A 14,087-nucleotide genomic window follows, 5' to 3' on the forward strand; every position below is an offset into this window, starting at 1 on the left:
AATAGAATAAATCCAAGTGTTAAGTTACATAGTAAAATAAGCTATAATTATGACAGTCACACAGCTATAAAGATTTCCTGAAGCCACTGATGTTTGAAGAGAATTGGATCAATAATGTTAACACATTATTACCGGCTCTTTATCTTGAGGGGGGGATATAATGTAATTAGGAAGTGTTGAACTGAAATTCAATCTTATTAGTAGTTGCTAACCAGATTCAATTTGAAGTTATTTTCTTTTTTGGCTTATAAATAAATATACACCACTTTTAAGATGGAAGTATAAATAAACAATGTATGCATTTTTGGATTTGGGGGAATGATATGCAGCCATTCTTTGTTTTTATCCATGGGGTATTCTATTTATTGATGTAGTAATGTATGACTAATCCTTCTCATCCAATTTTTGGACGTGATTTTAAATACAGCCCCATCGGACTGTCCAGGTGAATGTAAAAGATCCCTAAGCCCTGTTCATGGAACAGCACAGAGGGCCTGAGTTTGGTCAAACCTAAATTCCGGCCATATACCGTCGAAAGGACTGCTAAGATCCTGATGATACATTGGGTGGAAGTTTGGTGGAAAAATGTGGAAAAAACTGTCCGGCGGAAAAAACAATTCTGGCCGGCAGCGGGCGGTAGGTCGGATTCTGGCCGGCAAATGCGATCTTTGACAAAATAACGCCAAGGATAGAGTTGGGCCCAGGGAGGGGGGCAACAGGAAAAAAAATTTCAACAAATAGGAAAAAAAACTTTTCCAAATCCTTCAGAGGAGCCCATCCACCAAAATCACTGCAAAAGAAATGAAGAAAACAAGTGGACTAATCTTTTCTTGCAGGTATTCATACTTACCGTTCAAGTAAGACCTGCCTCTGTGTGGCGGTCTCTTCTGCTGCTGGAGGGAGGACTGCCCGGACCAATCTCCGGACGGCGCGGGTGGGAGGACTTTTGTCAGCATTGTACGCCGGCACATGCCAGCGGACACCCCCAGCGGTCTTCTCTCCCCACCAGCATGAGGACCCGACCAAACTCACTCGGAGGGGAGAGTGCTCAGAAACCAGGAAGACCACAGAGAAAACTCGGCGGCAGCCGGTGATAAGTCCTACCAAATTCGGGCCCAGAGTTCTCCATGTGTCCTGACTAACATTCCTTCCTCAACTGATACCACCAAAAACACATTAACTGGTCATTCATCTCATTTGCTATTTGTGGAACATGCCATGTGCAAAACTGGCTGCCACATTTGCCTGCATAATGATAGTGACTACACTTCAAAAGTACTTTATTGGCTTTGGGACAATGTGGCGATGTAAAAGGCACTAATAAATGCAGGTTCCCTATTTTCCTTTAATGATTCATTATCCTTCAGTGATTATGCTCTTCCCTGATTCTTAGACCACATCAATTATTTTTGTCAGCAGACATTTGTGTAAAATTAATTAATGGCAAAAGTGAATATGAAAAGATTGGAAAATAAGTTAAAAATACAATTAGGAAGGCAAAGAGAACTACAACATTTTGTAGTTGTGGGGTTGTGAAGGTCTGGAACTCACTGCCTGAAAGGGTGGTAGAGGCAGAAATCCTCACCACACTTAAAAAGTACTTGGATGTGCACTTGAAATGCCGTAGCCTTCAGGGTTACGGACCTAGAGCTGGAAAGTGGGGTTAGGTTGGATAGCCTCTTAATGGCCGGCACGGACACGATGGGCCGAAATGGACTTCTTCCATGCTGTAAACTTCTATGATTCTATGATTTTTGGTATTATGCAAAGAACGTAATTAGGACTTGATGTGGATGCATCAGGATATTGCCATGAATTTTCTTACCAGAGCTGCATACATGTCAAATATTTTATAGTATTTTGCTACTGTTGAAGTCCTTTGGTGAAGTCTATTTTCAACATTGTAAGTTTGTTTGGAGCCTATTTAAAATCTTGAGTATATTACATATGTACAGAATATATGATGCTTCTCATTTGAAACTTTCCTGTTTGATCTAGGAGACATTTTAGTTTAATTTGTATTATGTTACTGATATAAGATCAGTTTCAGTTTACAAAACATTAACATGCAAGTTGTTTATAATGTTTAGATGGAATACCATCAAATTATGCACTTTTGAATAATGTTAAATTGGGATGCACATCCCTGAACAGTTTGCACACTGATGATAAACCTGATTTTTTGTTTTTTAGGCCTGGCAGAAGGATTTAGTTAGTCAGACAATGTAGGCACCATGAACTCCCACACCAAGAGATTGATTCAAGGTGGTAATTTTGCTTGGTAGCACAGCATATGAATCCTTGTCACACAGAGTTCAGGGAAAGTTCAGATGTTAGGCTTTGTCCTGTCATGTTTCTGAAGTCATCAGTCCAGGGGAGTCTGATGCAAACAGAAGCAGAGGGATATCTCAGATCAATCAATTCTTAATGATTTGCATTGATAACTCCATTTTCTCAAATATGATGTAATCCTTTACTCCCATCTAAAAATACTTTCCATTAAGTCAGTGGAGTTTTAGTGCAAAAGGTTTATCAGTGATTTCAAAGAGCTGATGATGTTAACAGTGCATACTTGTATATGTGTACTTCTGAATCATTATGTTACCATTTGTTACTCAGCATATTTTATTAATTGTGTTATTTCTTATCAGGCAGGTCAGGTCAATCCAATAGTGAAGCTGTATGTGGTGAACCTTTATGGACCAACTCATACCCTTGAACTGATGCCACCAGAGAGTTTCAAATCCAAGTAAGATTTGGTTCACAGTCACCCTCATTTTATAAATTGAAAAAGATTGATTTCTGGTAGTCTAGTTACAGAGGTTGAAGAGCACATACCACGTGTGCATCTATATTACAACTGAAGATCGTTTTGGGATTCAGGTTCCAATCCAGGACCTACCATTTAATGAGTCAATCTGCCATTGTTTTTCCTTGCATTTCCCCTTCAGATTTTTTGCTATAGCACACACTTCAATCACTATGATGAGTCCATCTCTGTCAATCTTGCTTGTGACTAACTGTTAGTCAGCACATAAAAGTAACCTAAGTTAAGCTGTGCACTTAATCCCTTCCCCAACTTTGCAAGAAGTACCTCACACTAGTAAAGTTCATACCTTCCCCGATAGCTCAGCTGGGATAAGAAAGTCAACAAATGAGAGGAATCTCTAGCACAAATCCATGCCCTGCCCCTCTGTGGTGTCATCATCATCATAGGCTCCCTCGGAGTCGTAGATGACTTGCTTCCACTCTAAAAGTGAGTTCTCAGGTGGCTGAAGAGTGCAATGCGGGATCTACAGTCTTTGTCACAGGTGGGGCAGACAGTGGTTGAAGGAAGGAGAGCCTGGGTTGATGCATGCTCCTTCCGCTGCCTGCGCTTGGTTTCTGCTTGCTCTCGGCAATGAGACTCGAGGTGCTCAGTGCCCTCCCGGATGCTCTTCCACAGGGCATGGATTTGTGCTAGAGATTCCTCTCATTTGTTGACTTTCTTATCCCAGCTGAGCTATCAGGGAAGGTATGAACTTTACTAGTGTGAGGTACTTCTTGCAAAGTTGGGGAAGGGATTAAGTGCACAGCTTAACTTAGGTTACTTTTATGTGCTGACTAACAGTTAGTCACAAGCAAGATTGACAGAGATGGACTCATCATAGTGATTGAAGTGTGTGCTATAGCAAAAAATCTGAAGAGGAAATGCAAGGAAAAACAATGGCAGATTGACTCATTAAATGGTAGGTCCTGGATTGGAACCTGAATCCCAAAACGATCTTTGGGCGGTCTTGGGCCAGAGATTCCCAGGTGGGGATGTTGCACTTTATCAAAGAGGCTTTGAGGGTGTCACAATCTCAGCACAACTCCAGCCCGGCATGAGGTAGAAAAGGCCATCCTTCAGCTGAAGAACACCAAGACATCAGGAGCAGATGGAATTCCTGCCGAAGCACTAAAGCTTGGTGAAGAAGCATTATTGGCACGAATGCATGACCTTATCTTTCTTATCTGGAAGGAGCAGAGCATGCCAGGAGATCTCAGAGACGACGTAATTGTGACTATCTTCAAGAAAGGGGACAAGTCCGACTGTGGTAACTACAGAGGAATCGGCCACAGGGAACATCATCGCAAGAATCCTGCTCAATCGTCTTCTCCCTGTGGCTGAAGAGCTCCTCCCAGAGTCACAATGCGGATTCCGTCCACTAAGTGGTACAATGGACATGATTTTCACCGCGTGACAACTACAAGAAAAATGCATGTCCTTCTTTGACCTCTGTGGTGTAGGGGATCAGCAACAGCAATCTGCTGCTGCACCACTAGACTACTGCATCTGCCAACACTGAGAATGACTGTTGGGGATTCTGAGCCCAATCACCATATCTATCATCATTCCAGTCGGTGGGAAAGTTAACATAGTCCTTTTCTCCTGCTGCAAACACAGTAAATTCCAACCAATATATTGCACCTTAACACAAGTTGTACCTTTACAACTTATGAGCCTCAGCAAATGATAGATGGACCAGAGCAGGTAATGCTTTCCATCCAGCATAGTTGATTTAATGATTCTTGTCAGTCAATCATGAGACTACACTGGAAATGTTAGCTGCTGAGATTAACTCCTCCTTTGCAGCTTCAGGATGCTAGGCAGCAATTTGTGCTAGCTGTGAGGAGATAAAAGGAAAATCACGGTCTCCTTCGATGGCTGAATTGACTCTGGCCTCACTGCCATAATTACAGTGGCACTGATGTTGGACTTCTATGATACCTTGCCCATGTGTCAGCATAAGACAGTGAGACCAAAGTTTACTGCTGTGCACTCAGCAACCTAGAGTTTTCCCCATTCATTTTAATAAAATCGTAGGCTAGTGAACACTATAAAAAACTACAATATTAATATTTATTTATTTATTGTTTCAGTAATTGAGTTATTATTGATTAAGAATAGTTTGTTGTTTATATTATATACACAAGCTGTTAACAGTGCCAGTGTACCTCGGCTAAAAAATGGATGGACTGTTTGCTTCTGATGATTAATTATATCCAAATAAACACACACAATAGTCTGAATAAATTAAAAAGTTAGCATACTGTTAAAGAGTATGGAGGAACTGTACCTAAAAATCACACTTGATAGTTTATTTCTGATGAATGACTATTTCATATTTTTTGTTTCGTTTAGGGTCTTTGCTATTTGAGAGTCAATATTAATGTCTAGTTTTAATAGAGCTATTTTTTATCAATTCTGAGATTGCATTTCTTTTCAACAAGGGAATATTATATCACAATGGTAAAGTGGGTCAGCAGCACAAAGACTGTAGTAAACTGGCTGAACAGACCTCAAAATGTCTCCATTCTCACTACATGTGAAATTACAACTGGAGCTTGCTCTAAGGTAGGACATTCTGCTCATGTGAAACATATTCGTGAACTGTGACGTAATGGAATGCCACTAATTGCAGAGGTCATTTGTCAGAACACATTAACAAACAAATTTGAAAATAAATGAAGGTGATCAAATCAGCCAATAAATGATTTCCAATCCTGCAGCTAAAATGAGTTCAACTTTATCTTGAACAGTGTCAAGCCTTCTCTTTTATCTGATAAAACAGTACAGAGTCAGCAAACTGCTGCAACCTGGCACTTCCAAATAAGTCAGAACTCCAAATTGATGTGATTATTTAAATATGGAGAAATGGCCCTTTCCTTCTCCAATCTGCTGTTTAAATGAGATGTGTATGCTGACTAGAAGGGTGAATGTTCTTCATTCTACTCTAACCTCATAGGGCTTATTTTCCTGACCCTTGCTCCCAGGAACACCCATTTCTCCAATGCAAAGATTTTTCTAGTTCTCTTGCCCCTTTAACTTTGCGTCAGGATTTCTGGAACTTCTCAATGGGGTTAGTGGGAGAAGATTTCTCTCTGGCTAAGCAAGTTGGGGTAAGCACATTGCTCCAGTGCAAAGAGAGATTCCTGCCTCCCACCTCATTTTCCTTGATGATTGCTCACTGATCACCCCAGCGTGGAGGTGCCCAGACAAACATGGTGCTGTTACATGCTCCCAATTAGGTGGCAGGGGTCCTCGGGCAGACCAAAGACACAAGGGTAAGTAAAATAGCCAAGATTTAACCCTCCCCCCGCCCCCACCCCCCAACTGTCTACACATCATCAAAGCTTTATGCCTGGTGATCTCCAGGGGGTGGCCCTCTTTTGGAACTGCCCAGGGCCATGTTAATGGACTTGGGAAAAAATGATGCTACTTTGGGTGTGCTGCTCCTGAAGCTGAGGCTGAGACTGTGGGGTGGGCGATGACAGGAAAACTTTATCTACTACGTCTATGGTCCTAACTTAATAATTCTACTCCCATAAGGAAGTCCAGATTTCCCTCTGGCTAAGCAAGTCATGGTTTTTATCTCAGCTTTCTTTAAGAGTCTTGTCTCTCCCTAATGTAAACCATAGGAGTAAGGACCCCAAACAGAATGGAATTTCATGGCCATCCTTGAGAACAGCTGAACAAGGCTTTGTGACAATGGCAGGCCTATTAAGAGAATATCTAAAACTAAACTAAAACAGTGTAAGATTATGAACTCACCTTCGCTACATGCTATCTATAGGAGATAGTTTTCTTGGGACTCAGTCAGAAAAAGATGACGAGTCCAAATTTAAATCACCTTAAATAGGAAATTAGCCTGAAGCTAAAACAAATAGATAAAGTTTAGCAAATTGTTTTAATTGGTTAAATATACTGAACCATGTTTATATCCTCTGACTCTGACAATTGTAGAATTCATGGCTTGGATATTAACAGGAGTGGGTTACATAGGCAGGGGGGCGGGGGGGTGGGGGGTGGCGGAGTTTCAGATGGGAAACCCAGAAGTCTGAGTTTTGCCGCATGGTCTGGAGTTTTAACTCCACAGCGTGCATCCTTTGACCTTGACAGATTCCCCACCGGGAAGTCTGCCTTATTTAAAGGCTTAGCTTCCAGTCAGGCGGGGAGCACTCTGGAGGAAGCTGCAGGACCAGGTGGGTCTGTTCCTCGACTCCAGGAGTGGGCTCCGATCCACGACTCTGGATTGGGGGGGGGGGGAGGAGTGGGGAGAAGAAAGGAGGGGGGTTGTGATTCCCAATCTCAGGGGATGTCCAATCCGAGATCTGGGTAGTGGTCGGTGGTCTGATCCCTGAACCCAGGGGTCTTTGTATGGGGTAGGGGGTTCTAAGAACATAAGAAATAGGAGTAGGAGGAAGCCATTTGGCTCCTCGAGCCTGCTCTGCCATTTAACAGGATCATGGCTGATCTGATCATGGACTCTGCTCCACTTCCCTGCCCACTCCCCCATAACCCTTCATTCCTTTACCACTCAAAAAACCCTTTATTCCCTTATCGCTCTGATGGGGGTGGGGGGCAGGGAGCGTGGTGGGCCGGGGGAAAGCAATCCTGCTCCTCCTGGCCCAGAAGCAGTGCTGTAAAGGCACTTACCTTCTCCTCGAAGCTGTCTTCGCCTCCCTTCAGCTGCCAGGTTTCCCTAGATTAAAACAGGTTAAATCAGAGGCTGCCAGCCTCATTAATATATTTAAATAGCCAACCCAGCTCCTGGGTATGGGTTGGCTGCCTTCCCCTTGTCTTACCTCCATTAAGTGGACGGGTTGGAGGCGAGTTGGGGTTGGGTTCTAGATTTTTTAAATTTTAACCTCTGACCCAAGTGCAACCCACCCGTTTTTGGGCATTAAAATCCAGCCCCATGTGTCCCACAGAACATTTTTTATTACTTCCTTGTATTTTTATCTCATTTTCTTTCTGTGCCTGAACTGACACCTGCAGCACCATGGGTGGAATCCTGCTCATAGACCACTGCCAATGCTAGTTATAGTCACCTGCCAAGCTCCACACCTCTTCCCCTTGCTGGCAGCTACAGCAACCTCTGTTCAGTACCTCCCTACTCAATATAGCTCAGATCTGGCAACCTAGGTATAAAATTGTTCATTCTTTCTGTTACATCTTTGCATGTCTTAATCCCATAAACTGTCAATCATATTAAAAATGGATTCATGGTCTGGGCTGGCACCAAACCATATTGAAGTCTGTGTGACAATGTTGAGGTGCCTGATGCAGTCAACAAAGCCTAATCCAGACGGTCGATATACCATATCGTTGTAGAATATGTGTGGTTACTCATGTTGTTAAGTGATAAATATTCTTTCTTTACAGTTTAAAATAAAGATACAAACATATGCACATCTTATGTTGCGTACTTTACATGGCCCAGTGACTAATGTGGAAAGAAATCCTTCCAGATGGATTATTGATTGTGTTTAGCATGCCTTTTCATTTTATTCCTTTTCCGTTACCATTTTAGATACATGAGGCAGTATCTGAACTCTGGCTTTCTAAACAGGTAAAGAAAACCTTTGACTAAAAGTAATTCATCTAAATGTTAATGTGGATGAATCATGAAATTGACATTAAAGAATATATAATACGCAATAAAAACTGGAGAAACAGAGTTAACGTTTCAGGTCGACGTCCTTCCATCAGAACTGGAAAAAGTTAGAGATGAACATTATAGAGAAACATTAACTCTGTTTCTCTCTCCACAGATGCTGCTTGACCTGCTGAGTATTTCCAGCATTTTCTGTTTTAATTTTTGTAACACAGTTGTGTTCTGCTTCTAGGAACATAGGAATTACTAGGCAAAAACAGACCAGGGTCCATCTAGTTTGCTTCCTACCATCTTGTAGTCGTATGATACAATGATAATGGAGTTGTTGACTAATCATAACAATCAATCTTGATCAATTAATCTACAACAGACATAAGACAAGAAAAAACCCTTTTCTTGGGTTTGGGAACCATAGGTCCAAAGTCACTTGTTCCTCCCAAGCATGCTACACTTACCATATATCATGTCTCAAATTACTTATATACTGTATTCCAAAATACTAGTTCCTGAAAAAAATCTACTTTGCATTTGGTGGAAACTGGGCGGAACAGGAGTTAACATTGAATGACTCTTTTTCCCACTCCTATACCTTCCAGACTTTAGTGGCAGGCAGTTGAGGCATCTGCCTGATATTGGTTAAGCTATTTTCTAACATTGTTTTTATACTTATCAGATTTTATGTTCAAAAATAATTTGTTTAGAAACGGCTGTTGGATATTGACAAAGATAGGAGAAGTGATAGCTCCTTAAACACTGGTTAGACTCTCACTGCCAAATGAATAATTAACGCGAGCGGCATCGGTAGTGCTGGACTCCAGACTACATTTAAAAGAAAATTATTCTCATCATTATACATTCAACAGATCTGGCTTAAGTGTACACAAAAGTGGATTAGTCCGCAAAATGTTTGCTCAATGCTTGTCTTATTTTAAAAATATATAATTATTATGGCCTGTAAAGAAAATGTTGTAACAATTGAGTCTTTTGTAACACCACTTGCTCAATCAAACAGTCCAACAAGAATTTCTGTAAGCAGACTGTGTCACTAATAATCTGGAAGAAAGGGGGTAATTTTAACTTTTAATTGCTGGGCAAAAAAATGTGCAATAGCAAATCAGCTGCCTGTTTTATAATCCCCCTCCCCCGGTTTTCTTTTTTCTTGCACTTAATGGAAAGAAAATTCGTGCGCCATCTAAAATGAAATTTCCTGTCGCTCATTTTCCACCTTCCGTTAAATGTTAAAATTACCCCATGTTTTTCCCATTCTCCTGGGTATAACAATTAACCTAGTTTGTAGTTTACCCCCTTCAACCTTCGGACTGTATCCATTTTTTTTAAAAAGCAAGCAGTCCAGCAAAAATTCCATAGCTTCTTTCTGTTGTACCTCCATGGTACAGGTAAAGCTGCAGTATCTTGAATTGTCACCATCCCTTCTGTGTGGTACGTAGGCCAAATGTTTACAGAGCTCGTGCACTGGGCCAAGCAGAATTGAAAACTAGCAGCCAAACCTGTGACATTTATATGTTTGATTCCTTCAAAATAAATCAAACAAGTTCAACAGTCTTGCCAACTTAAAAAACAGTATTCACCACTTACATCTCAAGCAGCGCAGCCAAACTATTTTAACACAAACAAAAATTGCAATGCTGTCTAACATGATACAGTGACATAATATATTGTATACTGTCCAAACAGCTGAACTGGATGGGATGCTACATAAAGAAGCATTCCATTTAGCACTTCACAATTAGCTAATTGATCTAATGTCCTCAGAGGAGCAAAGCCAAGTGCTCCTCCAGACACAGCACGTCCCACGTCCATTCCTTCATTTGGAAAGAATTTGAAAGGATTTTATTTATGCATTAAAAACATTTGTATATATAATAAAACATAATGACTGAATAAGACGTGCTTTGTTAAGGAATACGTGGCTCGTTGTTTATTTTGGGTTTATATACACATATATAGTGACTTCTGCATGATGTATTAGGACCATAAAACAAAAACAAAATACTGTGGATGCTGGAAATCGGAAATAAAACAGAAAATGTTGGAAACACTCAACAGGACAGGCAGCATCTGTGGAGAGAGAAACAGAGTTAACGTTTCAGGTGGATAACTTCTCTTTAGAACTGGCAAAAGTTAGAGATGTAACAGATTTTAAACAATGACAGAGGCAGGAAAAGGGGGAAGGGGAGGAAAGGACAAAAGTGAAGGTCTGTGATAGGGTGGAAGTTGCACCTAATCCCTTTGGGTCTAACTATTAGTGGGGAATTTAACAGCGTACTTACTGCGGGAGAGACAAAGTTTTTGTTCGTTTCAATGATTTGGCTGATTACACAGGTTGCCGGCTCAGGGCGGGAGGGATGTGGGGGGGCGCGGGGGCTCCCAGCGCACCCTGTTTCAGAGCTGTCAATGACTGACCGCAACTTCAGGATTTCCGCATGCGTTTGCCACAATCCCAACCCTAAATCCCGGGCCAGAGTATACAAAAGCAAGGAAGTTATGGAAAACCTTCTTTATAAATTACTGTTTAGGCCCCAGCTGGAGTAATGTATCCAATTCCGGCACTGTATTTTAAGAACCATGTCAAGGCCTTAGAGAGGGTGCAAAGGAGATTTATTAGAATGGTACCAGAGATGAGGGACTATAGCTATGTGGAAAGACGAGACAATTTGTGATTGTTCTTCTTAGAGCAGAGAAGGTTAAGGAGAGAGGTGTTCAAAATTATGAGAAGTAGATATGGAGAAACTGTTCCCACTGACAGAAGGGTCGGTAACCAGAGGACGTAGATATAATATAATTTGCAAAAGAAGCAGGGAAAAGATGAGACTTTTTTTTCTGCACAGAGTTGTTATAAACTGGAATACACTGTAATACATTGCCTGAAAGGGTGTTTGAAGCAGATTCAATAGTCACTTTCTTTGGACATATATAGCAAAAAGAAAAATTTGCAGGGCTTTTGAAAAGAGCACGGCTGTGGGATAAATTGGATAGCTCGACCAAAAAGCCAACATGGGCACAATGAGCCGAATGGTCTCTTTCTGTGCTGTATGATTCTATGAAATAGAATTGGTAACTTTCATGCAATTTCTTGAGAAATCTAACACCTGGATATTAACCTGATCTGTGGGAGCCATAACGACAGTAACTGATGGCATTAGAATAATGTATTAACATTGGATGATTTTAGTAAGCTAAATTAATTTGGATTTCTTGGACCTTGTTTTAATCATTTATATTTTTTCAACTATGTTATTGTTGAATTTTTATATATTTTTTAGAATGAGGAACCAGTGTTCTCAAAGGATGGCACCAAGTTTTTTATGACTGTGCCTGTAAAACAAGGTGGTCGTGGAGAATTCCATCACATTGCTATGTTTACTCTTCAGGTGAGATATTGTAAATTCTGCTTCATAGTTCGAACCGGTTCTGTTTATTCAGAAGGTAGCACAAAATACAGCTGATATGACTCCAGATCGCATTGCTTTTTTGTCGATCAAATCAACCTCTTAAGAACATAAGAACATAAGAAATAAGAAATTAGGGATGCATGCAACAAAGGTACAGCAGTTATCATGGGCGACTTTAATCTACATATTGATTGGGCTAACCAAACTGGAAGCAATACAATGATGGAGGATTTCCTGGAGTGTATTAGGGATGGTTTTCTGGACCAATATGTCACGATACCAACTAGAGGGTTGGCCATCCTAGACTGGGTGATGTGTAATGAGAAAGGACTAATTAGCAATCTTGTTGTGCGAGGCCCCTTGGGGAAGAGTGACCATAATATGGTAGAATTATTTCTTAAGATGGAGAGTGACACAGTTAACTCAGAGACTAAGGTCCTGAACTTAAAGAAAGGAAACTTCGATGGTATGAGACATGAATTGCCGAGATTAGACTGGTGAATGATACTTAAAGGGGTGATGGTGGATAGACAATGGCAAACATTTAAAGATCACATGGATGAACTTCAACAATTGTACATTCCTGTCTGGAGTAAAAACAAAACATGGAAGGTGGCTCAACCATGGCTAACAAGAGAAATTAGGGATAGTGTTAAATCCAAGGAAAAGGCATATAAATTGGCCAGAAAAAGCAGCAAACCTGAGGTCTGGGAGAAATTTAGAATTCAGCAGAGGAGGACAAAGGGTTTAATTAGGAGGGGGAAAATAGAGTATGAGAGGAAGCTTGCTGGGAACATGAAAACTGACTGCAAAAACTTCTATAGATATGCAAAGAGAAAAAGATTAGTGAAGACAAACGTAGGTCCATTGCAGTCAGATTCAGGTGAATTTATAATGGGGAACAAAGAAATGGCAGACCAATTGAACAAATACTTTGGTTCTGTCTTCACGAAGAAAGGCACATATAACCTATCGGAATACGAGGGTCTAGCAAGAAGGAGGAACTGAAGGAAATCCTTATTAGTCAGGAAATTGTGTTCGGGAAATTGATAGGATTGAAGGCCGATAAATCAACAGGGCCTGATAGTTTGCATCCCAGAGTACTTAAGGAAGTGGCACTAGAAATAGTGGATGCATTGGTGATCATTTTCCAACAGTCTATCGAATCTGGATCAATTCCTATGGACTGGAGGGTAGCTAATGTAACACCACTTTTTATCTGAATATTATCTGAATGGCGGCAGATTAGGAAAAGGGGAGGTGCAACAAGACCTGGGTGTCATGGTACATCAGTCATTTAAAGTTGGCATGCAGGTACAGTAGGCGGTGAAGAAGGCAAATGGCATGTTGGCCTTCATCGCCAGGGGATTTGAGTATGGGAGCAGGGAGGTCTTAATGCAGTTGTATAGGGCCTTAGTGAGGCCTCACCTGGAATACTGTGTTCAATTTTGGTCTCCTAATCTGCGGAAGAATGTTCTTGCTATTGAGAGAGTGCAGCGAAGGTTCACCAGACTGATTCCTAGGATGGCAGGAATGACATATGAGGAGAGACTGGATCGACTGGGCCTGTATTCACTGGAGTTTAGAAGAATGCGAGGGGATCTCATAGAAACATAAAAAATTCTGACGGGACTGGACAGGTTAGATGCAGGAAGAATGTTCCCGATGTTGGGGAATTCCAGAACCAGGGGTCACAGTCTAAGGTTAAGGGCTAAGCCATTTAGGACTGAGATGAAGAGAAACTTCTTCACTCAGAGTTGTTAATCTGTGTATTCTCTACCGCAAAGAGTTGTTGATGCCAGTTTGTTAGATATATTCAAGAGGGAGTTAGATATGGCCCTGACGGCTAAAGGGATCAAAGGGTATGGAGAGAAAGCAGGAAAGGGGTACTGATGTGGATGATCAGCCATGATCTTATTGAATGGTGGTGCAGGCTCGAAGGGCCGAATGGCCTACTCCTGCACCTATTTTCTATGGTTCTATGTTTCTGTGAACAGGAGTAGGCCATACGGCCCCTCAAGCCTGCTCCGCCATTCGATAAGATCATGGCTGATCTGATCATGGACTCAGCTCCACTTCCCTGCCCAGTCCCCATAACCCCTTATCCCTTTATTGTTTAAGAAACTGTCTATTTCTGTCATAATTTTAATCAATGTCCCAGCTTCCACAGCTCTCTGAGACAGTGAATTCCACAGATTTACAACCCTCTGAAAGAGAAATTTCTCCTCATCTCCATCTTAAATTGGCGGTCCCT

At 41.3% G+C, this 14,087-nt stretch overlaps 1 protein-coding gene across 1 annotated transcript in view; it reads left to right on the forward strand.

Annotated features, from left to right (window-relative positions):
• LOC139253997 (inactive dipeptidyl peptidase 10-like) overlaps positions 1-14,087 on the forward strand; it is a 963,662-nt gene that overhangs the window by 819,802 nt on the left and 129,773 nt on the right. Inside the window, exons 11-14 of the mRNA XM_070873609.1 lie at positions 2,652-2,749; positions 5,254-5,377; positions 8,337-8,375; positions 11,705-11,812. Of these exons, the coding sequence (XP_070729710.1) occupies positions 2,652-2,749; positions 5,254-5,377; positions 8,337-8,375; positions 11,705-11,812 (369 nt within the window). The remainder of the gene's footprint in view (positions 1-2,651; positions 2,750-5,253; positions 5,378-8,336; positions 8,376-11,704; positions 11,813-14,087) is intronic.

Source organism: Pristiophorus japonicus, chromosome 3 (genome assembly GCF_044704955.1).
Source record: "Pristiophorus japonicus isolate sPriJap1 chromosome 3, sPriJap1.hap1, whole genome shotgun sequence".
Lineage (NCBI taxonomy): Eukaryota > Metazoa > Chordata > Chondrichthyes > Pristiophoridae > Pristiophorus > Pristiophorus japonicus.